Source organism: Brachyhypopomus gauderio, chromosome 16 (assembly GCF_052324685.1).
Source record: "Brachyhypopomus gauderio isolate BG-103 chromosome 16, BGAUD_0.2, whole genome shotgun sequence".
NCBI classification, from domain to species: domain Eukaryota; kingdom Metazoa; phylum Chordata; class Actinopteri; order Gymnotiformes; family Hypopomidae; genus Brachyhypopomus; species Brachyhypopomus gauderio.
The window spans coordinates 22,676,415-22,702,291 of record NC_135226.1 but is presented as its reverse complement, the minus strand read 5'-3'; the positions used below and the strand labels follow the sequence as shown (position 1 = coordinate 22,702,291).

The window sequence follows — 25,877 nt, the reverse complement described above, 5'->3', positions numbered from 1 at the left end:
TAGGAGGGTGGGTGGGGCTAAGATTTGAGAAGCTGAGGTGGGTGGGGCTAAGATGGTAGGAGGGTGGGTGGGGCTAAGATTTGAGAAGCTGAGGTGGGTGGGGCTAAGATGGGAGATGCTGAGTTGGGTGGGGCTAAGATGGGAGAAGCTGAGGTGGGTGGGGCTAAGATAGGAGACGCTTAGGTGGGTGGGGCTAAGATTTGAGAAGCTGAGGTGGGCGGGGCTAAGATGGGAGATGTTGAGGTGGGTGGGGCTAAGATTTGAGAAGCTGAGGTGGGTGGGGCTAAGATGGGAGAAGCTGAGGAGGGTGGAGCTAAGATGGAAGACGCTGAGGTGGGTGGGGCTAAGATGGGAGGAGCTGAGTTGGGTGGGGCTAAGATGGGAGAGACGCTGAGGTGGGTGGGGCTAAGATGGGAGAATCTGAGGTGGGTGGGGCTAAGATGGGGGAAGCTAAGGTGGGTGGGTGGAGCTCCGCTGCTATCTGGGTGACCTACTTCATCTTCCACATTCCCAGAGTGTGAAGGTGCCACAGAGAGGAACGCTTCCTCCAAACCCACTCAGCCATGAACGGCACCGTGACATCCTCCTGCACACACACGAACCAAACCATTTCTGATACATTTCCAGGCAAAGTCCAAAGAATCTTAGCTGCCTTCAATGCATTCAGTACTAAATACATTTATTGTTACTGGATTTAGTTGACAGACAACAATAGGTTGACTTTAATATTTAATATCTACAGATTCATAAACTGTTGACTATTCTGAATATATTTCCATGCGCAGAGCTCATGTTTGTAACAGCAGCCACATGAAAACTGGAGCTATTGATGAGATACAGCAGCGCACATGCAGGTCTGATCAGAAGCGCAGACCTCATTCTGAACCTCGTATACAGATCCGGGCGGCGGCGAGCAGCGCTGGAAAGTCTGTCAAGATGCTGGAGGAGAACTCGTCGTTACTTCCCAAATTAACTTCAGATATCTTTCTTTTTTCGACAAGTCCTGTTTGAATTTGCATTCCTGCACATGCCGTTTGTGTAAATCTGCGCGACCGCCGCAAGCATCGACACGTATCGGTTTTTACGGTGTGCTTATCTGCAGTATAATTTCTATTTCTAGGTATTTTAACCTGCCGAGTTGAAAGACGTGGCTCTCCTAACGGTTCCTGCACCATAACGGGGTCTGCGCTTCATTTGTGCTCCTGTGGTATCGGTTCCGTGTTTACGAGGGTCTTTTGCTCCAGCATCATGTAGGCACACCGGCTGAAGATGTTCAGAGCAGTCGACCTGTATGGCGGAGCACGTCGTGTGTTGGTGAACTGAAGGAATGAAGGTGAAGGATGGACATGAACGTTTAGAGAGGAACATTTCTGTATTCAGCCTCGCCTGGACTGAAGCGATGTTGCGTCTGTTAACCTCTGTGTGCTCAGATCAACCCTAAAATATCACTTCTCTGGTTGGACCCGTGTCATCAGTAGTGTTGTAGAGAGGGTCGTAAAGCTGTGGCTCCTCCACGGTTCTCCTCTACTCCACTGGTACATGTTCGTTTGAGGACTGAAGCGATGAGGGACCGGAGAAGACGAACAGGTGAAACACCAGACACAAGAGTGGGCTGACACCACGACAGACACGTTTGCTGTGCTCTTCTAAAGCCTTCAGATGTATTTTTATATGCAGTTTTTACTAAAATGTGAAGACACGAATAACGTTTCATGGACGGGCTCGTTTGGTTCTAGTAGAATGCGTCTCACCAGTGTTGTAATAGTTAATACCTTGTCCCCTTGTATATGTTGCCACGTTCTGGTAGGTTTATGTTTTGACACAGGGTTACCCATAATGCTGTCTACTGTGACTCACTTCGCTCTCTGAATAAAGAAAACTTGAACAACCAGTACGACATGGTAAGATATTCTAGTGAAATCATAAAACATGCTAATCATTGAAGTCGAAAGAGCTGCAGTTATAACATTTCTTCACCTTACAATTGGTAGGCTAAATCTTAGCTAATAATATTTCGGAGACTTGCTAACTGTATCGAAATTAAAGCTATATCTGACAAGTTCTCTTGAGAACATTTTCAACACGGATTAGTTCATAAGCCTATTTGTGTCACTTTTCTGAAGATACGCCTCATTGGATTCAGAACACCAACGTCTTTGATGGCTTTTATGATAAGAAGATGGAAAATATTGTTGGTGCTGAACGCGTGTGCTGCGGCGGGGTTCATCACTTTTTGGGGCAAGTGTCACTTACGCACGAGCAAAACCCCCGGTCCGCGGGCGCGCGCCGACGCGCGAGGACAGACGCGTCTCAACGGATCCGCTCGGGACGCGAGCATCACGCACGAGGTCTTGTTGAGGAGACTCGGGTCACTGGAAGATGTTGTCTACAGACAGCTGAATGGTACAACTCTGTCTTCATGTAGCTGTAATTATGGATATCACCGGCGTGAAAGTTTAATTGCAGGGTTTTGTTCTTCATCCTTCTGCAGGCATGTTCTTCTATATTATGTATTAGCAGTTTAAAATATTTCTCATTCTCACCTATATTCAACAGGTTTGTCCAAGTCTCTGGGACTCATTGAGGGCTTTGGGGGGAGGGGGAGAGGTGGCATACCCGCCACTCTGACTCCAGCAGAGGAGAAGCAAGCAAAATATCTTCGGGACAAATATGGCTACAATGCATTTCTGAGTGACAGAATCTCTCTGGACCGGTCCATCCCAGACTATCGCCCAAGCAAGTGAGTGGGACATTTATTCCTGTCACTAACCAGAGATGGATATATGTAGTTAGCCACTGCCTCACTTAACTAAAGCTGACCAAGCTGTTGTTGAAGCTCATGATCATTGCTCCCTTACTGATACTGAATACAGTTAGTAGTTCTTGCCGACGTCTGCAAAGATTTGCGCAAGGACACCAGAGGAGTCTCCCTCCCTACGCCCTTCATCCAAATCCTCCAAAGCCTGCCACTGTGCATGCACAAATGAATTGATAGACAAGAAAGACCACCTCCTCATAGAGGGTTTTTTGATTAGTTAATAAAACTAGACCATGTTGAAATTTTTCATTAGGGCTGCCTACATAGCCCTAGACAAAGACATTTTTCCTAAGATCATTTATCTTAGTGCAATCGAGATATAAAGACCAAAGGTATAACAGACTTTTATAGAGCTTTAACAGCTGTCTTTGGCTAAAATTGCATTAATGAATGTGGACAGACTCATGTACACCTGTTCTGTTCTAAAATGTGACAGTTCCTTCTTATGCTGCATATGGTCCAATTGGTACAATCAAACTGTAGTAAGAGGCTTCTCACCACTCCCACAAAGCTCTGAGGTTGTTAGCACAAATGTGTGTGATCCAGCAGGGAACGGAAGGGTTATTTCCTCCCGCGTTATCAAAGGAAAGTCTTTGATCCGCACCACCACCTCCTTTTAAGAGTGCAGTGAAATGTTATGTCAGTGATAATGAAGGAGTGTGTGTTTTTTCTTCTTCTGGGGTCTGTTGTTGTTCCTGAAGGTGCAAGAAGGTGTTTTATCCACGAGATCTGCCACAGATCTCACTGATCTTCATCTTCGTGAACGAGGCACTGTCAGTTATCCTGCGCTCAGTCCACTCTGCCGTCAATCACACTCCTGCCCACCTGCTGAAGGAGATCATACTGGTGGACGACAACAGCGACGATGGTGAGAATCAGACCACACACTTGTGACAACAGTGATGATGGTGAAAATCAGACCAAACGCTTGTGACAACAGTAACCCGCCACCTCCCATAGATCAAGTATGTCCAGCACTGTTTGCTAAATGCAAAGCAAATTTATTTTTAAAGGAAATCAAATAGAAAATAGAATGATAACAATATGAACAATATAGCCGCAAGCGGCGATAGGCGGGTTCACACACAATTAGGCATTTTGGCCTCAATAAGCAAAAGGAAGCCCAAAAGGTCCTTTAGACCTAAAAGTGAAAAGAAGCTGTTTGGGTTTGGCCAGTGTGTGCTCTACAGATGTAGAGTGTGTGATGACATCTGCATGTGTCAGAAAGGGAGACACAGAAATAGCACATCTGGTTAGGGCTGCATCTATGTGAACAATATAGGAAGGCCTGCATGTGTCTATACATGATTGGGCCTGTATATCACCGACAGAGAGAGATTGAAGGAGCCAGAGACTATGCTTTGTTAATTCACTCTTTACACACCTAGCATGCCTAACATGACCGCCCGTGTATTCAAAGTATGAATGTAGTCTGCAAAGCCTGGCATTACGTGACTGACATTACTGACATAACTGGAATGACATCACTGCCATGACAAACAAAATTAACATGACTGATAGAGATCAAGTATGTCCAGCACTGTTTGCTAAATGCAAAGCAAATTTATTTTTAAAGGAAATCAAATAGAAAATAGAATGATAACAATATGAACAATATAGCCGCAAGCGGCGATAGGCGGGTTCACACACAAATAGGCATTTTGGCCTCAATAAGCAAAAGGAAGCCCAAAAGGTCCTTTAGACCTAAAAGTGAAAAGAAGCTGTTTGGGTTTGGCCAGTGTGTGCTCTACAGATGTAGAGTGTGATGACATCTGTGTGTGTCAGAAAGGGAGACACAGAAATAGCACATCTGGCTAGGGCTGCATCTATGTGAACAGTATAGGAAGGCCTGCTTGTGTCTATACATGATTGGGACTGTATATTACCAACAGAGAGAGATTGAGGGAGCCAGAGACTATGTTTTGTTAATTCACTCTTTACACACCTAGCACGCCTAACATGACTGCCCGTGTATTCAAAGTATGAATGTAGTCTGCAAAGCCTGGCATTACATGACTGACATGACTGGCATGACTGGAATGACATCACTGCCATGACGAACAAAATTAACATGACTGATATGACTGACATAACTGGCATGACTGTAATGATTTGATGATTTGACTGACATGACTGACATGACTGATATGACTGGACTGAAATGACTGATATGACTGGACTGAAATGATTGGCATGACATGACTTACATGACTGGCAGAACATGACTGGCATAACTGACATGACTGATGTAACTGACATGACTGGCATGTCTGATATCACTGGCATGACTGACATATACTATACATATACTATAGATATGCATACGAACTATACATAAATTTAGGTAGAAGTGTGTGTGTGTGTGTGTGTGTGTGTGTGTGTGTGTGTGTGTGTGTGTGTGGTAGTGTATGTACTCAAACTATGACATCATATACTAATACATACATACATAAGTATACATAGAAACTATACATACATATAGGTATAAAGGTGTGTGTGTCTGTGTGTTTGTGTGAGAGAGAGACAAAAAATAAGCCAAATATCAGTTTGTATGAGCATGTGTTAGTCACTGAGATATGGGTGGGTATGGCTAGGGAAGTGTCATTGTGAATGCTATAGGAAGGCCTGCTTGCGCCTGTATGTGTGTGTGCCTGGTTAATAGACACAGAGAGATCTAGGTAGCCAGAGCAATGTTTACTTAGGGCACAGAGATGGGAGGGGGAATGTGGGTGAGAGTGTGAGAGAGACTGAGAGTGTGAGTTTCAGCCTGCATGCGTGTGAGAAGGAGAAGGTGACAGAGTGACTTTACATGCATTTTTATGCATTGTAAATAATACTGCACTGTAGAGCCATACGATAACCGATTTAGATGAAACTTGACAAATTTGTTCAGGATGGGATTCTGAATGGGCTTGTGCATTTTGGTCAGAATTGGGTAAAATATGAAAGAGCTTTAAGAATATGAATATTATATGTATCGATGCTGTCCATTAAAAAAATATTTAGCAGGTATAAGTGTCCTCAAATCCAAAATCTTTGGATTGTTTTTTGATTTCACACTCTGTAGAGTATTATAAGACTTTTCTTGACATGATAGTATGAAAATCCTAGGAGGAGTATGAAAAGTGATGATTTCAAACTATTATTAACTGTAAATAAACTGTGCATTTTTTAATAGGACATGTAATGGGAAAGTTGTTCGCACTACTGCAAGGAATCAAAAGAGTCCAATTGCATGTTCCCAAGTGGAATTATGTAGGGGATACACTTGCTTTTTTTGCAATAGCGCCCCCCAGTGGCCAATCGACACCCGGCTGGATTATGTCATAGGGGGCGTGCACTTGTCCACACCCAAGAGGTTTCGTGCAGATCGACCAATGGTAAGCCTGTCAAACGCGTGCCGATCACTGATTGGCCGATTACGTCAGCCATTTTGGAAGTATGGCATGTCTGCTTTAGGACCTGGTTCCCAGAGGCCCATAGATGATGTCTGTCAAGTTTCATGTGGATCGGCCAATCTGAGTGCATGGGGCAAATTTTTGCATGTTATAGCGCCCCCTAGCGGGTGAGGTATGGCAATTCTGCGAGCTGCCCCATACCCTCACACGGAAGCTGTCTGTGAAGTGCCATCTCATTACATGCAAGTTTTCTTAAGTTAGAGCTCCATATGCACACGTTATCTAACATTGGAGCTCTTCTAGTATCTCCCCACAGCAGGTTCCATTTAGAAACATTATAATATCTAAACGCTGCCTCTCCTTGCTTAGTTCTTACCTTTGGCAGGACTAACTGATTCCTAGTGATCTAAGATTTCTGCCTGGCTCATAGCTCTGCAGCATGTCAGATAGATACACTGGTCCTACACCATTAAGTGATTTATAGACCAGTAGTAACATCTTGAAGTCTATCCTGTATTGTACTGGTAGCCAGTGTATGAACTTAAACAACATCTCAACATGACAAACCCTAACCCTAGTGATTCAAAATTCACCAGCATTAGAAGAGCGAACCAGGATGCAAGATCTTCCTTTAATGAAAGCCTCCGTGAGACAGTCCAGCAGCCTATTTTCGACTCTGAATGTCAACTCCAGTAACTGGGAGAGGTAGACGCTGTAACTGGGTGAGGTAGGCACTGTAACTGGGAGAGGTAGGCACTATAACTGGGAGAGGTAGGCACTGTAACTGGGAGAGGTAGTCACTGTAACTGGGAGAGGTAGGCACTGTAACTGGGAGAGGTAGGAACTGTAACTGGGAGAGGTAGGCACTGTAACTGATAGAGGTAGTCACTGTAACTGGGAGAGGTAGGCACTGTAACTGGGAGAGGTAGACACTGTAACTGGGAGAGGTAGGCACTGTAACTGGGAGAGGTAGACACTGTAACTGGGAGAGGTAGGCACTGTAAATGGGAGAGGTAGACACTGTAACTGGGAGAGGTAGACACTGTAACTGGGAGAGGTAGGCACTGTAAATGGGAGAGGTAGGCACTGTAACTGGGAGAGGTAGGCACTGTAACTGATAGAGGTAGTCACTGTAACTGGGAGAGGTAGACACTGTAACTGGGAGAGGTAGGCACTGTAACTGGGAGAGGTAGGCACTGTAACTGGGAGAGGTAGACACTGTAACTGGGAGAGGTAGGCACTGTAACTGGGAGAGGTAGGCACTGTAAATGGGAGAGGTAGACACTAACTGGGAGAGGTAGGCACTGTAACTGGGAGAGGTAGGCACTGTAACTGGGAGAGGTAGACACTGTAACTGGGAGAGGTAGACACTGTAAATGGGAGAGGTAGACACTGTAACTGGGAGAGGTAGGCACTGTAACTGGGAGAGGTAGACACTGTAACTGGGAGAGGTAGACACTGTAAATGGGAGAGGTAGACACTGTAACTGGGAGAGGTAGACACTGTAACTGGGAGAGGTAGGCACTGTAAATGGGAGAGGTAGACACTGTAACTGGGAGAGGTAGACACTGTAACTGGGAGAGGTAGGCACTGTAAATGGGAGAGGTAGACACTGTAACTGGGAGAGGTAGACACTGTAACTGGGAGAGGTAGGCACTGTAAATGGGAGAGGTAGACACTGTAAATGGGAGAGGTAGACACTGTAACTGGGAGAGGTAGGCACTGTAACTGGGAGAGGTAGGCACTGTAAATGGGAGAGGTAGGCACTGTAAATGGGAGAGGTAGACACTGTAACTGGGAGAGGTAGACACTGTAAATGGGAGAGGTAGACACTGTAACTGGGAGAGGTAGGCACTGTAACTGGGAGAGGTAGGCACTGTAAATGGGAGAGGTAGACACTGTAACTGGGAGAGGTAGACACTGTAACTGGGAGAGGTAGGCACTGTAAATGGGAGAGGTAGACACTGTAACTGGGAGAGGTAGGCACTGTAAATGGGAGAGGTAGACACTGTAACTGGGAGAGGTAGACACTGTAACTGGGAGAGGTAGGCACTGTAAATGGGAGAGGTAGACACTGTAACTGGGAGAGGTAGACACTGTAACTGGGAGAGGTAGGCACTGTAAATGGGAGAGGTAGACACTGTAACTGGGAGAGGTAGGCACTGTAAATGGGAGAGGTAGACACTGTAACTGGGAGAGGTAGGCACTGTAAATGGGAGAGGTAGACACTGTAACTGGGAGAGGTAGACACTGTAACTGGGAGAGGTAGACACTGTAACTGGGAGAGGTAGGCACTAGTGTTGCACGGTATACCGATACTAGAGTAGTATCGCGATACTTCGTCATTAAAAACGGTACTATACCCAGTTTGCTTAGTATCGGTGCTATAGGACTAAGTGCGTTTTTTTTAAGAGCAGTATTTCCAAAGAGTGCCACACGGGGGCAGTGTGCGCGTACAGCAGTGCAGCGCTTGCCTCCTCTCTGCAGAATAAGAAGAAACGTGTACGATGGCTGATAATACAAGCAATATTGCGGACCGTCCTCAGCTTGTTGAAAAACTACACGCACGAAGCGAAATATGGAATTATTCACATACATTTCAGACAGTCATGGCAACCCCGTGGACACATCAAAACCGGTCTGCAAACGGTGCTTTAAAGCTGTACCAACCAAAGGAGCCAATCGATTCTTTTTACATAAAATGCGCTTTCGTTTGACCCACCCAAGGTTCCGTAATGCACAGAACAGTTGGTAATGCTGAAATGGCAGCTAAAACAAACGCAGTGTGTTCGCAGCTCGTCTTAATTAAACAAGGAAAGCAGCAGAAGTGCTGTGTGGAAATACTTTGGATTCGAAGCAGATACAGATGGAAAACCGAAGGACATGAACAAGCCAGTTTGCAGGCGGTGCTTTCGGAACATTTCAACGAAGGGCGCTAAAGCCTGGTTTATACTTGACGCGCCGCGAGCAACGCGAGGGTCCGCGCGGTGAAAATGATGTAATCGCGGTAGCCTCGTGCGCTGTCAATTCGTGAGGTCGTGCACCTCTAGAATTTTGTAACTTAGCGCGCGCCGCAGCGCAATGAACAGTCATGTTTGTAGGGTTCATACACCAACAAGGTGGAATTAAAGCACTTGTACGTCACTTTCAAGGTCCATTTCAATATTTCCCAGCACGTTAAACTTTAGTTAAATATTTATACATATACTCGAAATTATTCGCTTTTTTATCACATTATTTAATGGTTGTTTATTTTCAAAACGCCCAATCTTAACGTCTTCACGTTCTCTCATGTTTCGTCCTGGAATTACAAGAGGCTCGTATTTGTTAACGTAATACAAGAGAACGGTTCAGTCAGACAGCTATTTGTTTCAAGCATTTTCAAGCACGCGGACAAGGTGTGCGGACTCGCGCGCTACGGTCACTCGCGAAAGTTTAAACCTAGCTTAACACAACGAATCTGGCCAAACACCTGAAGGCACGCATATTTGTACAAAACATTCCAAGAGGTTGGTGATTATTCCCATTTCTAGTATTATAGCATACAATATTATGTGTCCGATTATGGTATCCTACCAAATGTTTGTCATATTGGTTTAAGAGCCGTAAGTGCGACAGCATACAGGGAGAAAAAAAGAGTGATCGTACTACAATGGATCAATCATCTATGAATACTGAACTCTAATACTGAAGTTTTAGTTACTTAAAGAAGTTGTTTAAAGTATACTTAAAATACACTTTTTGCACTAGCCTTTTTTAACTTCTAAATGTGAATTCCAGAGTGCACTACTATTATTTATGTTAATTTATATTAATGTGCAATTATTTATGTGACGATGGGTGCGGCGAGAAGGACGAGACACAGAATCCTCCAGTTTCAGCAAACGTCACTTTACTGATATATATAGTGTTGCGCAATCAGCGCACGAGAAACACGTACATAGTACACAAAACGTGCAGACTCAGACAACGACGAGCACAGGACACTGCGCGAGCGCACATTAAATAGACAAACCACATTAACCCCATGTGATTACGAGACGATTCACAGGTGAGACGGATTATCACATGACATAACCATAACCACGGAATATCCACAGACGCAGACGATGCACGTAGACTACGTAAACACACGCCCAAAAGGGAGGGGCCGGGGTCCTCAACGTGACAGACGCCCCCTCCAAGGGCACTACCCGTCCCGGGGTGCCAACAGGACCGAGTGCCCCGAACCCACGACGATGGGCGGATCCGACGCGCTCAGTCCTGCGTCTGGGAGGTGACTGCCCTTGGCGAAGCGTCCATCACGAATCGCCTAGCACACCCTCCCTGGGAAGACGGGGGAAAAAACGTTAAACACATTAAACGGCACGTTCACAAACACACACACAGGCACGTTCACACACAGTGGCACAAGAGGGAAAAACGGGTTTGGTACACACAGGGGAAGACTGACAAACACTGGCACAGACAAACACATAACAGGCGCCAGGCTTCGCGCCAGGAGGAGAGCGAGCAGGGGAGAGAGGTCCGGAGCTGCTGGTGCTGCAGGCGCTGCGGTAGGCGGTGCTCCTCCTGCCTTTGCTGCGGACTCTCCGCCAGGTGCAGCGCGGCGGGCGGACGTGCCAGGTGCAGCGCGGCGGGCTGACGTGCCAGGGGCAGCGCGGCGGGCTGACGTGCCAGGGGCAGCGCGGCGGGCTGACGTGCCAGGGGCAGCGCGGCGGGCTGACGTGCCTGGTGCGTCGCGGCTGACGGACTGACCGAACGGGCCGTGTGAGCGGTCCCCCTCGATCTCCATTTCTTCCTCCTCCTCTCCTCCCCGACTCCACTCCATGGGCTGCTCCGGGCTGCCACCCCGGGAGCAGTCCATAGCACTGTCTCTTGAGCGAGCGGAAGAGGGCGTCCGCTTCCCTCTTACGGTCTCCGCAGACCTCTCTGAGGGGGGAGGGCTCTCTTCCTCCGTAGTGTAGGAGCCCTCCTCCTCCTCACCCTTCTCTGCGGTGCGAGAGGAGCACACGGGCGGAGGGAGGTAATCCTCGTCCTCTGATTCTTCCTCCGACTCCGCCTCCTCCCTACCGTAGTCCACGGTAGAGGCGGAGTCCTCTGACGGAGGGTATTCCTCTCCGTCCCCTCCACCGTAGTCCACGGTGGAGGCGGAGTCCTCTGACGGAGGGTATTCCTCTCCGTCCCCTCCACCGTAGTCCACGGTGGAGGCGGAGTCCTCTGACGGAGGGTATTCCTCTTCCTCCTCCTCTCCACCGTAGTCCACGGTGGAGGCGTCGCCTATAGAGGGGGGGTAGTCTTCCTCATCCCCTCCCCCACCGTAGTCCACTGTGGAGGCGGAGTCCTCAGGCGGAGGGTAGACCTCTTCCTCCGAGTCCTCTGCCCCAAACTCCTCCTCTGGGGTAGACGCGGTGGCGCCGACCACACATGAGCCTACCCTCAGAGGCGAGAGGGCGCAGGACGGAGGGGGGTCTCGCCTCATCCTCCATGTCCTGGCCGCGCCCTCGCGGATCATCTCCGCCAGCTCGGGGTTGTCGCGCTCGCAGTCCCGAGCCGCAGCCAGCTGGAAGGCACACGCCGGGTCCGTCTCCATCTCCTCTAACGTCGGCGTGGCTTCATGGCGCGGAGGGGAGGGAGAGGCACGGTGATGCCGTTTGCAGGGCTTTTTGCCCTTCTTCGGCTTGGTCTTGTAGCCTGGCATGTTCGGGTGTCTCTGGTCGGCTCGTCGTTCTGTGACGATGGGTGCGGCGAGAAGGACGAGACACAGAATCCTCCAGTTTCAGCAAACGTCACTTTACTGATATATATAGTGTTGCGCAATCAGCGCACGAGAAACACGTACATAGTACACAAAACGTGCAGACTCAGACAACGACGAGCACAGGACACTGCGCGAGCGCACATTAAATAGACAAACCACATTAACCCCATGTGATTACGAGACGATTCACAGGTGAGACGGATTATCACATGACATAACCATAACCACGGAATATCCACAGACGCAGACGATGCACGTAGACTACGTAAACACACGCCCAAAAGGGAGGGGCCGGGGTCCTCAACGTGACAATTTATTTTTCTGTTTTAATGTGGTAGGGACTACACCTTTTATTTATTTGACATTTGTGAAACAAAATACAATATGTTTGTTTATAAAAAATAAATAAAAGCCTTTAAAACGGAAATGAGCACAATATCTGACTTTGGTATCGAAAATCGTATCGAATTTCAATACTTTTTAAAGTATCGTATCGAAGTTGTAATTCTTAGTATCGTGACAACACTAGTAGGCACTGTAAATGGGAGAGGTAGACACTGTAACTGGGAGAGGTAGACACTGTAACTGGGAGAGGTAGGCTATTCGCTCCTTGCTTATATGGTGAATAGCAGCATCCATGTCTAATCCATCACACTAGCGCTAGTCTTCCCGTGAGAGACAGCTCCATCTGTCCTCACATGAGATGTGGTGGATGACCAGACATCTCTGAGGGGAAGTGATCAGGGCACACAAACAAGCAACAAAACCTTCTCTGCCCAGTCATGTCAGTGCTGCGTGGTGAGCATGTCTAGTGTTCAGAATGTAGATGATGGAACAGAAAAACAACAAGAAACCCTTTCTGAAGAACCTGCGGTGGGGTTGGACCCCTTCAGCACAGCTCAAAGGGATGTAAAAAACAAACACGCAATATGAGAAACTGGTTCCCTCCGGTGCGGCACATTTAAAGAGCTGTGATGCGCCCATGTAGCAGTATCAGAGCTTCACCTTCTCCCCCTGATGTTCATGACAGAACAGCTGAAGGTGCCACTGGAAGAATACGTCAACAAGCGCTACGCGGGACTCGTCAAGATTGTGCGTAACCAGCGGCGAGAGGGTCTGATCCGTGCTCGCATCGCGGGTTGGAAAGAGGCCACGGGCGAGGTGACGGGCTTCTTTGACGCCCACGTGGAGTTCACTCCCACCTGGTAAGACTTTTCTAGAGAAGACACTTTGCCAAAGGGGACATATTTCTAGAAATAATGCTTTTCTAAACATGGTACTTTATAAAGAATGTGCATTTCTAGAAATGTCCTCACAACACTTGTCTCAGGCAGTAATGATCCTGTTTGGTTCTTACACAAGGGCTGAACCAGTTCTGTCCAGAATCAAGGAGAACCCCAAGAGGGTTATTCTGCCCTCCATAGACAACGTTAAACATGATACCTTCGAATTGGAACGCTATGAAAACTCAGGCCATGGTTTCAACTGGGAGCTCTGGTGTATGTACATCAGTCCCCCAAAACAGTGGTGGGACAATGGAGATACCGCTGCCCCAATCAGGTCTGTTTCCGGAACATACTCTCAAATACCAGACCCAGACACAGTTTCAGGCACAACCAGCTACCTTGAATAAGAATTTATAATAATTGACACTTGAAATTTCACTTCTTCATTAGTGGCTGTTAATGATAATTGACATAATTGACCGTTTCAGTTTTTTCAACATGCAACAATGTGGCAGAGCAGAAAAAAGGTAGAAATTGTGTGTTTCAGGACGCCTGCAATGATTGGCTGTGTGTTTCAGGACGCCTGCAATGATTGGCTGTGTGTTTCAGGACGCCTGCAATGATTGGCTGCTCCTTTGTGGCAAATCGGGACTACTTTGGAGAACTGGGCCTGCTGGACTCAGGGATGGATGTCTACGGTGGAGAAAACGTAGAGCTCGGAATCAGGGTAAGAGACAGCCACGCCTCCATTTTATACTGACCATAAACATCAACTGACTATCAGGTCTAAGCTTGCAAAGCATTTCCCCATGTGTGTTCACTGTTCACTGGCTAAGTGCACTCAGCACAGAAGAGTATCACTCATATAATGTGTGACTATTAGCTCTGAGTGTGTGTGTGTGTGTGTGTGTGTGTAAGGTTTGGATGTGTGGTGGGAGCATGGAGGTCCTGCCATGTTCTAGAGTGGCCCACATCGCCAGGACCAAGAAGCCTTACCACAACAACATCGCCTTTCACACCCGGCGCAATGCCCTGCGTGTGGCCGAGGTGTGGATGGACGACTACAAGTCCAACGTCTACCTGGCCTGGAACATCCCGATGGAGGTGAGGTGCAAGTTCATCCACCAATCCAACGCTGTCATGTGAGTCTTGGTTCTTCTGAATATGGATTGTGTGTTCTTCTGTTGTCTCCTCGTGGGAGTGCAGAACCATGGTATTGATTTTGGAGACATCTCAGAGCGCGTAGCTCTCAGGAGAAGCCTCCAATGTCAGGACTTCGAGTGGTACCTCAACAACATCTACCCTGAGATGAGGAGATACAACAGCACTCTGTTTTATGGAGAGGTGAGAATCGTGACATCTGACTATGACATAAAGTGATTGTGATGCTGAAACTTACAGGATGTATATTTTAGAGAAACAGCAGTAATTAACACCGATAAACAATTTTACCTCATGCAGAAAAATACTTATTTCTTATTTCACCTATAGTTTTTTGTTTGAATATATTTGCATATTATGTATAGAAAGGAAAAGTGTTACTAGAGAAAGTGCATCATCCTCTTGATGTTGGACACTGAAGAATTGATCCTTGAGGCCAAATCTAGACATCCCATAATTCAGCACTATAACTGCCATCTATTTTAGTTTATGAAAAATGAAAACTCGTAATTGTAACCATATTTGTGACTTTAGAGACAGGGGTCACTGTTTTGTTTGTTTTTTTACTTAAATGGGAGGACTGGAGATTTCTGGGTGTTTCTCATCCACTCACACGTGTGTCCGTCAGATCCGTAACACCAATGTGAGTCATCTGTGTGTGGACCAGGGTGTGAAGGAGAACCACACGGCCAGTCTGCACCCCTGCCACGGCTGGGGACCTCAGGTAGAGCTGCAGGCTGGCACTGCACACACCGCCACACCCGCTACACCCACTACACCTGCTCCACCCACCACACCTGCTCCACCCGCCACACCTGCTCCACCCACCACACCTGCTACACCCGCTACACCTGCTACACCCGCTACACCCACTACACCTGCTCCACCCACCACACCTGCTCCACCCGCCACACCTGCTACACCCACCACACCTGCTATACCCGCTACACCTGCTACACCCACCACACCTGCTCCACCCACCACACCTGCTATACCCGCTACACCTGCTACACCCACCACACCTGCTCCACCCGCCACACCTGCTCCACCCACCACACCTGCTATACCCGCTACACCTGCTACACCCACCACACCTGCTCCACCCACCACACCTGCTATACCCGCTACACCTGCTACACCCACCACACCTGCTCCACCCACCACACCTGCTCCACCCGCCACACCTGCTACACCCACCACACCTGCTCCACCCGCTACACCCGCCACACCTGCTACACCCACTACACCTGCTCCACCCACCACACCTGCTACACCTGCTACACCCACTACACCTGCTCCACCCACCACACCTGCTACACCCACCACACCTGCTCCACCCGCTACACCCACCACACCTGCTACACCCACTACACCTGCTCCACCCACCACACCTGCTACACCTGCTACACCCACTACACCTGCTCCACCCACCACACCTGCTCCACCCGCTACACCCACCACACCTGCTCCACCCGCTACACCTGCTACACCACCACACCTGCTATACCCGCTACACCTGCTACACCCACCACACCTGCTACACCCACAACACCTGCTACACCCGCTACACCTGCTCCACCCGCCACACCTGCTCCACCCGCTACACCTGCTACACCCACCACACCTGCTACACGACCACACCTGCTATACCCGCTACACCTGCTACACCCGCCACACCTGCTACACCCGCCACACCTGCTACACCCGCTACACCTGCTCCACCCGCCACACCTGCTACACCCACCACACCTGCTACACCACCACACCTGCTACACCACCACACCTGCTATACCCGCTACACCTGCTACACCCACCACACCTGCTCCACCAGCCACACCTGCTTCACATGCTACACCCACCACACCTGCTACACCCGATACACCCACCACACCTGCTACACCCGATACACCCACCACACCTGCTACACCACCACACCTGCTATACCCGCTACACCTGCTACACCCGCCACACCTGCTACACCCAACACGCCCACTACACCCACTACACCCATCACACCCACTACACCCCCCACACCCATCACACCCCCCACACCCGTCACACCTGCCCACGGGCTAAATGAGATGATGCCTGTGGTCTGAGCAGAAACTACGCAACTCTATCAAAATGGTTTAGAGGAAAAGAAAATATCAGAGTTTCTAGTTTCAGCCGATCAATTTTACAATTCTGACTGCAGACAGTCTCGCCTGCTCTGATGTGCATGAAACATCTTGTGTGAACTGCTGGTCTGAACACGGCCCTGTGTGTCCTGCAGCTGGGCCGCTACACCAAAGACGGCCACCTGTACCTGGGGCCCCTGGGGAGCACGGCGGAGGACACCCGCTGCGTGGTGGACGTCAGGGGCAGCAGTGTGCCTCAACTCCTCAACTGTGACAGAGTCTCCAACATTCACCAGAAAACCTGGACCTTTGCACAGGTACATGTAGCAGCTTCATGAGAAAGAACTGTAGACGCGCTTTAATAGCGCCACCTTCTGACAGACCAGTGGGCCTACCAGTGGCGGCTGGTCAGTTGGGGATTTTTTGTTTGTTTGTTTTATATATATATAAAACATATATATATATATATATATATATATATATATATATATATATATATATATATATATATATATATATATATACACACTTCCTGTATGGGGGGGCGCTAGACTAACTGCGTGTCTATGGAGGTCCTTAAATGTTTGGCAAGCACGTGATCTGAAGAAGCTCTTTAATTGGTTGCCTTAAAGTTTGCTGCCCCTTGGACACGCCTACCTTTATTGGCAGCCTATCATTATTATAGTTGTATATTTTTCCTTTTATGTGATTGGATTATCCTCGATAATTGGCGTTAGTATTCTGATAGCTGTTAGCTGACCAGGACGACGGGAAAGATTTAACTCGTTGTTGGACAGTTTCCATTTAAGTTGGCACATAATAAGGAAACGTCAGTTTTATCCTTACAAACAAACCCTTTCACCATGCGATCGGTTGAAGATTAAAAGAGTTTGGAGAGGACAGATGCAATTTCAGGGTTTATATGGGTGCTTGAAATCCTTGTAAATGCTGAATTTTAATGTTGCATTTTCCAGATTTAAAAAGTGCTGGAATTTTGGCTAAAATTCTTGAAAATGCTTTAAATGAACTGTATTCACAACAAATAGCCGTGGATTATGAACTAAAACCTTCATCATAAACCTTCTTATTTCCTTAATTACTTGGATCATTTGATAACATTTTTACACCTGACTGAACATAGGATCAATCACATGGTAATGCTCTTCCAGCCAATCATGTGTCTGATCTCCTTCAGTCTCCGCCTCAACTTCCTGGTTTTTATATACTGATTCAATTTCTGCATAAAACTCTTTGTTGTCCTCATTAGCGCCGTCATCTAGATGAGTCTGATATGATACGATCTGCTACACACCACTGACACACCACTGACACACCACTGGTCCACAACAGCTATGACTGCAGGTGTAGCTGCCATGATCCACCCTGCCCAAGACCACCTCCATCATCATCATCATCATCATCACCACCATCACCCACACCATCACCACCCCCACCACCTCCACCACGTAGATGCGGCCTTAGGCCTCCTGCTGCTTCCTTCACCCTCCCCACTGCCAGGGTAATGTTGTCTGTGCCCTCATCATTAGCGGGTATATACGTACAACACTGTTCTCCATGACACACACACCTCCCTCGTTAGCACGGATTATATCTAACGTCATCCTATCCTGTTCTGCCATTAGTCTCAGTGCAGTCATATCTGTTTTAATACTTTCAGTTGCGGTAATGGTGCTATTTACAGATGTTGCCAGCTGATAATGTTTATGATGACTTTATTCAAACCCCTACGAATGCTATCCACCCCACACGTAGGCCACATTATTTCAATAAATCACTGGGATTCACTAGTTAATTGGTGTTCATCAGGACACTCGGTTCTCCTTGGAGCCCTGCTGCCTCGTTTATGGGTAGTGAGGAACGTAAGATAACTCACTGCCACCACGGCACATCTTCCTGTGTATGTAGCAAAAACAGATACAGTTGGCGCCCACACCACCAGAACCAATCAGAACCCAGTCTGGCCTCTGCCGAGTGTGGTCCGCTCCGCCCCTTCAGACTGACGGAGTTGACGCATTTGTACTTGGTCAAACCTCTCTGAGATGGAGCTGCTTCCTTTGTTAGGGTCACGTGGACCCGCCCTGTGCTCCTCACGTCTCCTTCTCACGCGCTTTCCACCAAATGACTGACACTATTTCACAATAAAAGCAGTTCCTCTTATCACTGAACCCACTAGCACATCACCATTCTTCTGGATCTCTTCTTCTCTACCACTCTGTCCCCTTCACCCTCCATGTCTTTCTTCAGTTCTCACGTGTTACCAGAACGTAAACAGTCTGGCCCACTTTTCATACAGGATGCAGAGTGAAGTCAGGAGCCCCAAGTCTCCTCCTCTGTCTTCCTGTCCTCTGGCTCCTCCACTGGCTGTGGCACACGTCTACGGTGGCTGGCGTGGCCCACGTGGTCCGTCCCGTCACATTAACGGCTGTCTGCGTCACCAGGAGGACTTGGAAGGGCCCTGTCCACCTCGGGTTGTTCCACCTGGTGCTGAAGTCCTTTATCACCACCCACTCTCCGGGTTGGATGTCATGCAGTGGACAGGCGGCAGGATCGGGAAGTGCTTCTCTAACCTGCTTATGGAGTTCAGAGTAGAAGAACGCTGTACACAGTAATTTAATATTGCATCTTCACAGCCAACGAGGCTGTTGTGCTTTACTGGACCCACTCCGGTGTTTGGCAGTTTCCCAGACAATATTTCAAAAGGGTTCAGCCCATGTTGGTCTTACCTGCATTCTCATCTGCATGAGAACGATGGGGAGGTCTTTGGTCCAGCACAATTTAGTTTTTGCACGTACCCCCCGCCCTCGCTGGGCGCTGTGCACCCACTGCTCAGGACCCCACTGATGAAAGGTCTTCCATCACCAGATGTTTTGCTTGGAATGCCCCACCTAGGAGTGGTTTCTCTTACCAGGGCCTTGGCCACAGCGTCTGACTCCTGTCGGGTGTTGTGTGGTAAAACTTCAACACATTTGAAAACATGTCTATAATTACCAAGCAGAGTTTCTTCCCTTCACTTGGTGTGAGCTCTACAAAATCCATTTGCAGATGGTCAAAAGGTTTCTCACGTATTGGTTGTGCTGCTTGTTGCATCTGTGTTCCTCTCTCCACATTCTGTTGTGCACATATTACACATTGCTGACAGAATTTCTGAGCGTAATTAGTAAACCGGTGTGTGATCCAATGGGACTTTAATTGATTGATCATCCCCCCTTTTGACTATGTCTTCCCATGTGTCAACTTAGCATAATGAGGAAACCTGAATTTAGTCAAACACGGCTGGCCCAAAGGACTGAGCCACACATCATCCTGAACAGCCCCGCCCACCTCCCCCAGGTCCACCTCCACCTGGTCCTCTGGACCAATAAGGTCAATGTAGAATAACCCACAATGTCTCTGGATCAATAAGGTCAGTGTAGAATAACCCACAATGTCTCTGGACCAATAAGGTCAGTGTAGAATAACCCACAATGTCTCTGGACCAATAAGGTCAGTGTAGAATAACCCACAATGTCTCTGGACCAATATGGTCAGTGTAGAATAACCCACAATGTCTCTGGACCAATAAGGTCAGTGTAGAATAACCCACAATGTCTCTGGACCAATATGGTCAGCATAGAGTAACCCTCAATGTCTCTGGACCAATATGGTCAGCATAGAGTAACCCTCAATGTCTCTGGACCAATAAGGTCAGTGTAGAATAACCCACAATGTCTCTGAACGCTGCCATCACCGTCTCTGCTGTGGTCACAGCACACAGACAGACTGGAAGTCTCGCTGCAACAGGATCAAGTTTATCTGAAAAATAAGCAACAGGTCTCTGGTGGTCCCCATGTTTCTGTAAGATAAGTCATACAGCCATTCTTTCATTCACGCGTGCATGTAAGGTCGTGTTGGGTCAGTAACGCCCAAGGTGGGCCAGTCTGCAACACCAGCTTGAGTAAGAGCTCAATCCTAAAAAGACACAAGCTGTTCTTGAAGCAGCTAGAGTCCCTGTGCAGAGATGTCAGGATGCACAGGAACACTGAAAAATCCTTTGACTCATCTTCATGTGAGATCTGCCTCCGTATACGGTGGGTCGGGCACATCCGGGGCTCTAGGAATTACTGTGGCATTATTACTTGTAGGTCCTACACATATCTCCAGTCGTCTGGTCTGAGGGGTGCGTGGCCTGTTCCCAGGAATAATGGGTGTTCTGACTGGTGAGTTTGGGCATGTCACTATTATGCCTTTCTGTCACAGTGCCTCAAATTCAGGCCTAATGCCTTTCAAGTGCCTCAGGCTTCAACAAGTACTGGGTTGGTTTGGGTTAGAAATTTGACTTGGGCGTAATCATGACTGGCGTGGAGCATTTAACAAGGCCCACATCATATTTCCCAGAACCCCATGGAGCACCTCAGCCAGTCTTGGGTGCAGCTCCCCAGGTCGGGTATCTGATTCTGCAGCTGGATCTGTATAGAGGGAAACTGGCCGTGGTGCCACCATGAGAAAATATCTACAGGATTGAACCTGCACTTCTTCTCCTCACAAATCATCACGCTGCGTCCAGCATCAGTACCAGCACCCACATGCATTTAAACACTGATAACGCACTATTGTACAAGATTACAATATTCAGTCTCTGCCCCAATTATGTAACTGGCACATTTTCCCCAACCAACAGCTACACTCTGCCATGTCTCAACAGGTTTTACTAAGGAGACATGGGGACGAATGTTAGTAAGATGAAAGCAACACACTTGTCAATCGCAGCACTGCTGTTGTGCCCAGAGCAGAGAAGGGAACTGAGGGTGTGAGAGGAAGCTCAGTGCTCACACAATCAGATAGTTTAACCACAATACCAGAGTATGAATTTACTGGGGACCGATATACATAAACACCATTCAGAGACACAAGATCAGACAGATAAGTCGTATGCCAACCATCAGTATACTCGAGTAAAGCACAGAATAAGTCTCCTTCTCCCCTGGGGGAACATTTATTTCCGTCTGGAACGTCTTCATTCCTGTCTTCATTCCTGTCTTCTCCTTTCCACCCACGTCTGGTCTCTTGACCCCCAGAGTGACCTAAAACGTCCTCATTTTGGCTTCATGCAATGTTCATAATGTCCACAATTAGAAGATGAATGGCAACAAGTTTATGTAATACGCGTATTCTTCTGCTAGTTACCAAACACCGTACAGTCTTGCTGGGATATGGGTGTTACCTTTTTTGTGTGAATTGTATGTGTTTTAATTTTTCAGTTTGTTTTCACCCCCCTCAAAACCTTTAGCACCAGCGGCGGCCACTGCTTCCTACACATCACCGTCTGATGGAGCAGTTACACAGCACAAACCGCCTTCAGTACGGGTTACATACCCAAACTTCTCTTTGGAAGTGAATGTATTAGTATCTAGTTGTGTGCAGTAGATTCACACACTCGCCTGTTAGCACAAGTTCCTACCTAATCTATCTGCCTGTCCAGTAGTCTGTCTCAGATAAACCCAGTGTTGTGTTGGCTAGCTCAGCATTTAGCACTCAAGCCCTAGATGTCAAGCTAATACAAGTGAACTATGATGGCGTCTACGTCTGCCCGTTCCTACAGCGCCACAGTGCTGTTAGCACTCTCATCATTCCCCTTTTAGATCTGGTTCCTCTGGCGGGTTTCTCCTCATGCTTTTACTGTTGTTGTGCTCGCCACTGTTGCGTTTGGTGTGCTCACTGGGGTTTGGACCTGGGTTTGGTAAAGCTGCTGTTATAACTTGTTGTAAGAGGTGTCATGCAAATACATCTGAATTCAATTGAAATTCATGTAATCTGTATTTAAAACAGCTGATGTGTTCATCAGTAGGTTATGATGATATCATCATATATGACATATGGCTGATTTGCAGTCCTGTTACAATCAACTAGTTGTGCACTGCGGAGCCATTTACAAATAAACAAATGACTCCGCGTGAATGCTGACTGTTGCCAAGAAAGATCAAATGACTGCCATCTTTGAAGGAAGACGACTGTTTCCCTGTACCAGGCGATACTGAGTGACCACTGTCTACATTAGGTGTGTTTGATGTGACCCTTTGCAGAGGTCACATGTCCAGTGTCTGTGTTTGTGATTTAAGCACCTTGCACTGTACTGATGTGACTCTCCTGACTTACAGAACGACTCGATCGTGAACCGGGCCACGGGCCGCTGTGTGGAAGTGGTGCGGGCCAGTGTCAACTTTGGCTATGCGCTGGTTCTGCAGGCTTGCACCGGTCAGAGGTGGACCATCAGAAATACGATGCACCAGCCGCAGGGGTCCTGAGGTAGCCCCGCCCCCCCACCAGAAGGATCCAGGGCTGTGCAGACTGAAACATCTGGATCACTATAAAAAACGTCTGGATCACTATAAAAAACGTCTGGATCACTATAAAAACGTCTGGATCACTATAAAAACGTCTGCATTACTTTAAAAACGTCTGGATTACTTTAAAAACAACTGTGGTGTTTGGTGTTCTGAACTCCAGTGGATCAGAACTGCTCCGGCAGATCCGTAACAGATGAACAAAACATACTGGACCATGCAAGAATGCACCATATTCTAATGAAGGCACCATATTCTAATGAAGGCTCCATATTCTAATGAAGGCACCATGTTCTAATGAAGGCTCCATATTCTAATGAAGGCTCCATATTCTAATGAAGGCACCATATTCTAATGAAGGCACCATATTCTAATGAAGGCACCATGTTCTAATGAAGGCTCCATATTCTAATGAAGGCACCATGTTCTAATGAAGGCACCTTATTCTAATGAAGGCTCCATATTCTAATGAAGGCTCCATATTCTAATGAAGGCACCATATTCTAATGAAGGCACCATATTCTAATGAAGGCTCCATATTCTAATGAAGGCACCATATTCTAATGAAGGCTCCATATTCTAATGAAGGCTCCATATTCTAATGAAGGCTCCATATTCTAATGAAGGCACCATATTCTAATGAAGGCTCCATATTCTAATGAAGGCTCCATATTCTAATGAAGGCACCATATTCTAATGGCATCTGACCCATTTCTGTCTACTGTTGAGAGAGAAGTTCTGGCTTCCTGGCACCCAAACAACACTTGGTGGTTTGTAGCGAGTGGTCAGCCAATGAGAGTGTTGCTAATGGTAAAAGGATGCAGTGCTCTCACATGTGTAGTACACAGAGTGCAATAGACGTGTCACAAATTCAGGCATAGGAACGTTTAGTGACAATGCTTTTCAAATTAAAAGTCTTCCGTAGGCAGGTCACACAGTGAAGTGTGAATTGTTTTTTCCCATATAAGGAAGTTCCATATTGTCTCCATTTTGGAATATGTCCACTGAACTGTTTGGTGTCAATTTCTAAGTTTTATTATTTATTAAGGTGAACATGTAGTTTTGTGTTTATATACCTTAATCCTTTATACACGTGCAAGCGTACACACACACTATATATATATATACACACACTATATATATATATATATATATATATATATATATATATATATATATATATATATATATATATATATATATATATATAAAATTAAGAGTGATAGAGAGATACCGGGATATTCAAAATTGTAGTGAAGTAAACAGAAACGGAGACACAGGAAGTTTCAGATCGATGGATAGTTTCACATAGGAGGAGGAACCTGGTTATATGTAGCAGAAGTAGATGTTTAAATCATCAAATTTATTCTGGGGGGGTTTAAAGTTCCAATAGTGTTTCTTTGAATTTCCTAATTTTATTGCTGCCATAGCAACAACTGGAAACGTTATGTCGTTAATACAATGTCCATTAGTATTAGAATGTCTTGACACTGGAAATGACAAATCCTTAATCCTGGTGGTCCTGGGTGCAGGGCCGGCGCCAGAACATATTCAGTGAGGGGGCGTCAGAAAATTTTGGGGTGGCGAACGTAAGCTGTTTGTTGAGCGGGGGGTGGCGTGTAACGATTGATGAGCGGCTGAGGGGGTGCCATGTTGCGATTGCTGTAAAATAAATGGGTCTTATTATTTACATTGAGGGGGCGGGACACCTCGCCTGAGGGGGAACGCCCCCATTCGCCCCCCCATGGCGCCGGCCCTGTCCTGGTGGATGATAAGTCAGCACCAAAGGAACTCGTCTTAAGAGCAGATTGTTTGTAGGTCAGTGCGTCCACCCTCTGAAGTGGTGGAGCATGAACACAGACGTCATCTACTCATCTACGAGATCCTCAGGAAAACCACAATTCTGAAAATATTCACACAGGTACATGGGCAGTCATGGCCTGGTGGTTAGGGAACTGGTCTTGTGACCGGAAGGTCGTAGGTTCGATTCCCAGACCTGAGGCCATTACTGAGGTGCCCTTGAGCAAGGCACCTAACTCCAACTGCTCCCCGGGCGCCGGGCTAGGGCTGCCCACCGCTCTGGGCACGTGTGCACCACAGCCCCCTAGTAATCACTAGTGTGTGTTTGTGTGTGTTCTAATTGCACAGATGGGTAAATGCGGAGGACAAATTTCGATTGGGGTGTAAATTCACAATTGACAAATATGGCACATTTCAAATCTTCAGTCTTTATAGGGATGCACTTGTCTCTTATCTGGGTCATAACTGGATTTCACTAAAGTGTTGAACATTGTGGGAACAAGAGATGCAGGTTAGTGAGAAGATATTCAGGGAGATTTAGACAGAACTCCATGAATGTTATGATTTAAACATATACATACTGAAATATACAGAACTGTAAGACCTCCATCCGAAACCCGTCCTGGTTCTCTGGATATATATAAATTTCCTTAATGTTGGTTGTGGATATTGGATTTCATCTCATCAAACACCATGAATAAGAATGATTCCTTTTTCATTAATGTCACTGGTAAAGAATCTTATGTTATGCTATATTTCTGATTTAGGTTTTTATATTTTAGCTGCATGAGACTCTGAAACAGGTGATGTTCCTTTAACCTGTAAGAACAGCAGGCAAACTGATATTAGGACATCATAACATATTGTGAAATATATTTTTGAATTTTAGAGTGTCATACGTGTAAATGAATCGTGAGCACTGGTCCAGATGTTTGACCCTTATGTTCATGTCCAGATGATTTTGGTGATGGAAACTTCTCCTGACTGTCTTCCATTTTAAGATCCTCTGGTTTGAATAAAATTATCACATTTCTGTTGTAGGCTGTGTACATAAATAATCAATTTTTGCACCAGTGATGGCTAATATGCAAAAACATTATTAAAGCACAGAAACACAATACCAGACATTCCAGTAACCCTAACCCTATCAGTTAGTGCTTTTTTATATACATTTTTATGAAACAAGTTTAGTTCACCTCACTTTAGATCCTCTGGAGAAAAATATCTTATTTGTAATAGTTTGTGAAGTCCAGGA

General features: G+C 46.9%; 1 protein-coding gene across 3 annotated transcripts; it reads left to right on the top strand.

Moving 5' to 3' along the window:
• The first annotated feature begins 562 nt into the window (after positions 1 to 562).
• On the top strand, positions 563 to 23,928 carry galnt17 (polypeptide N-acetylgalactosaminyltransferase 17). 3 transcript variants are annotated; one of them, XM_076976998.1, is made up of 13 exons: positions 563 to 1,333; positions 1,431 to 1,901; positions 2,124 to 2,403; positions 2,557 to 2,740; positions 3,520 to 3,686; positions 13,008 to 13,182; positions 13,340 to 13,537; positions 13,813 to 13,930; positions 14,122 to 14,307; positions 14,410 to 14,547; positions 14,993 to 15,088; positions 16,637 to 16,798; positions 22,637 to 23,928. In XM_076976998.1, exons 2-13 carry the CDS (start codon positions 1,899 to 1,901, stop codon positions 22,781 to 22,783), a joined length of 1,854 nt encoding a protein of 617 aa, XP_076833113.1. In that variant the 5' UTR covers positions 563 to 1,333; positions 1,431 to 1,898; the 3' UTR covers positions 22,784 to 23,928. The 3 variants fall into 3 exon arrangements, with proteins under 3 accessions (XP_076833113.1, XP_076833112.1, XP_076833111.1); XM_076976997.1 differs by having other exon boundaries at positions 563 to 1,587; positions 1,826 to 1,901; XM_076976996.1 differs by having other exon boundaries at positions 563 to 1,587; positions 1,808 to 1,901.
• Positions 23,929 to 25,877: the final 1,949 nt, after the last annotated feature.

Coding starts and splice junctions, on each gene's coding strand:
- galnt17 (XM_076976998.1), top strand. Junction 2,741..3,519: donor CCAGACTATCGCCCAAGCAA/GTGAGTGGGACA, acceptor TTGTTCCTGAAG/GTGCAAGAAGGTGTTTTATC. Junction 14,548..14,992: donor GCACTCTGTTTTATGGAGAG/GTGAGAATCGTG, acceptor TGTGTCCGTCAG/ATCCGTAACACCAATGTGAG.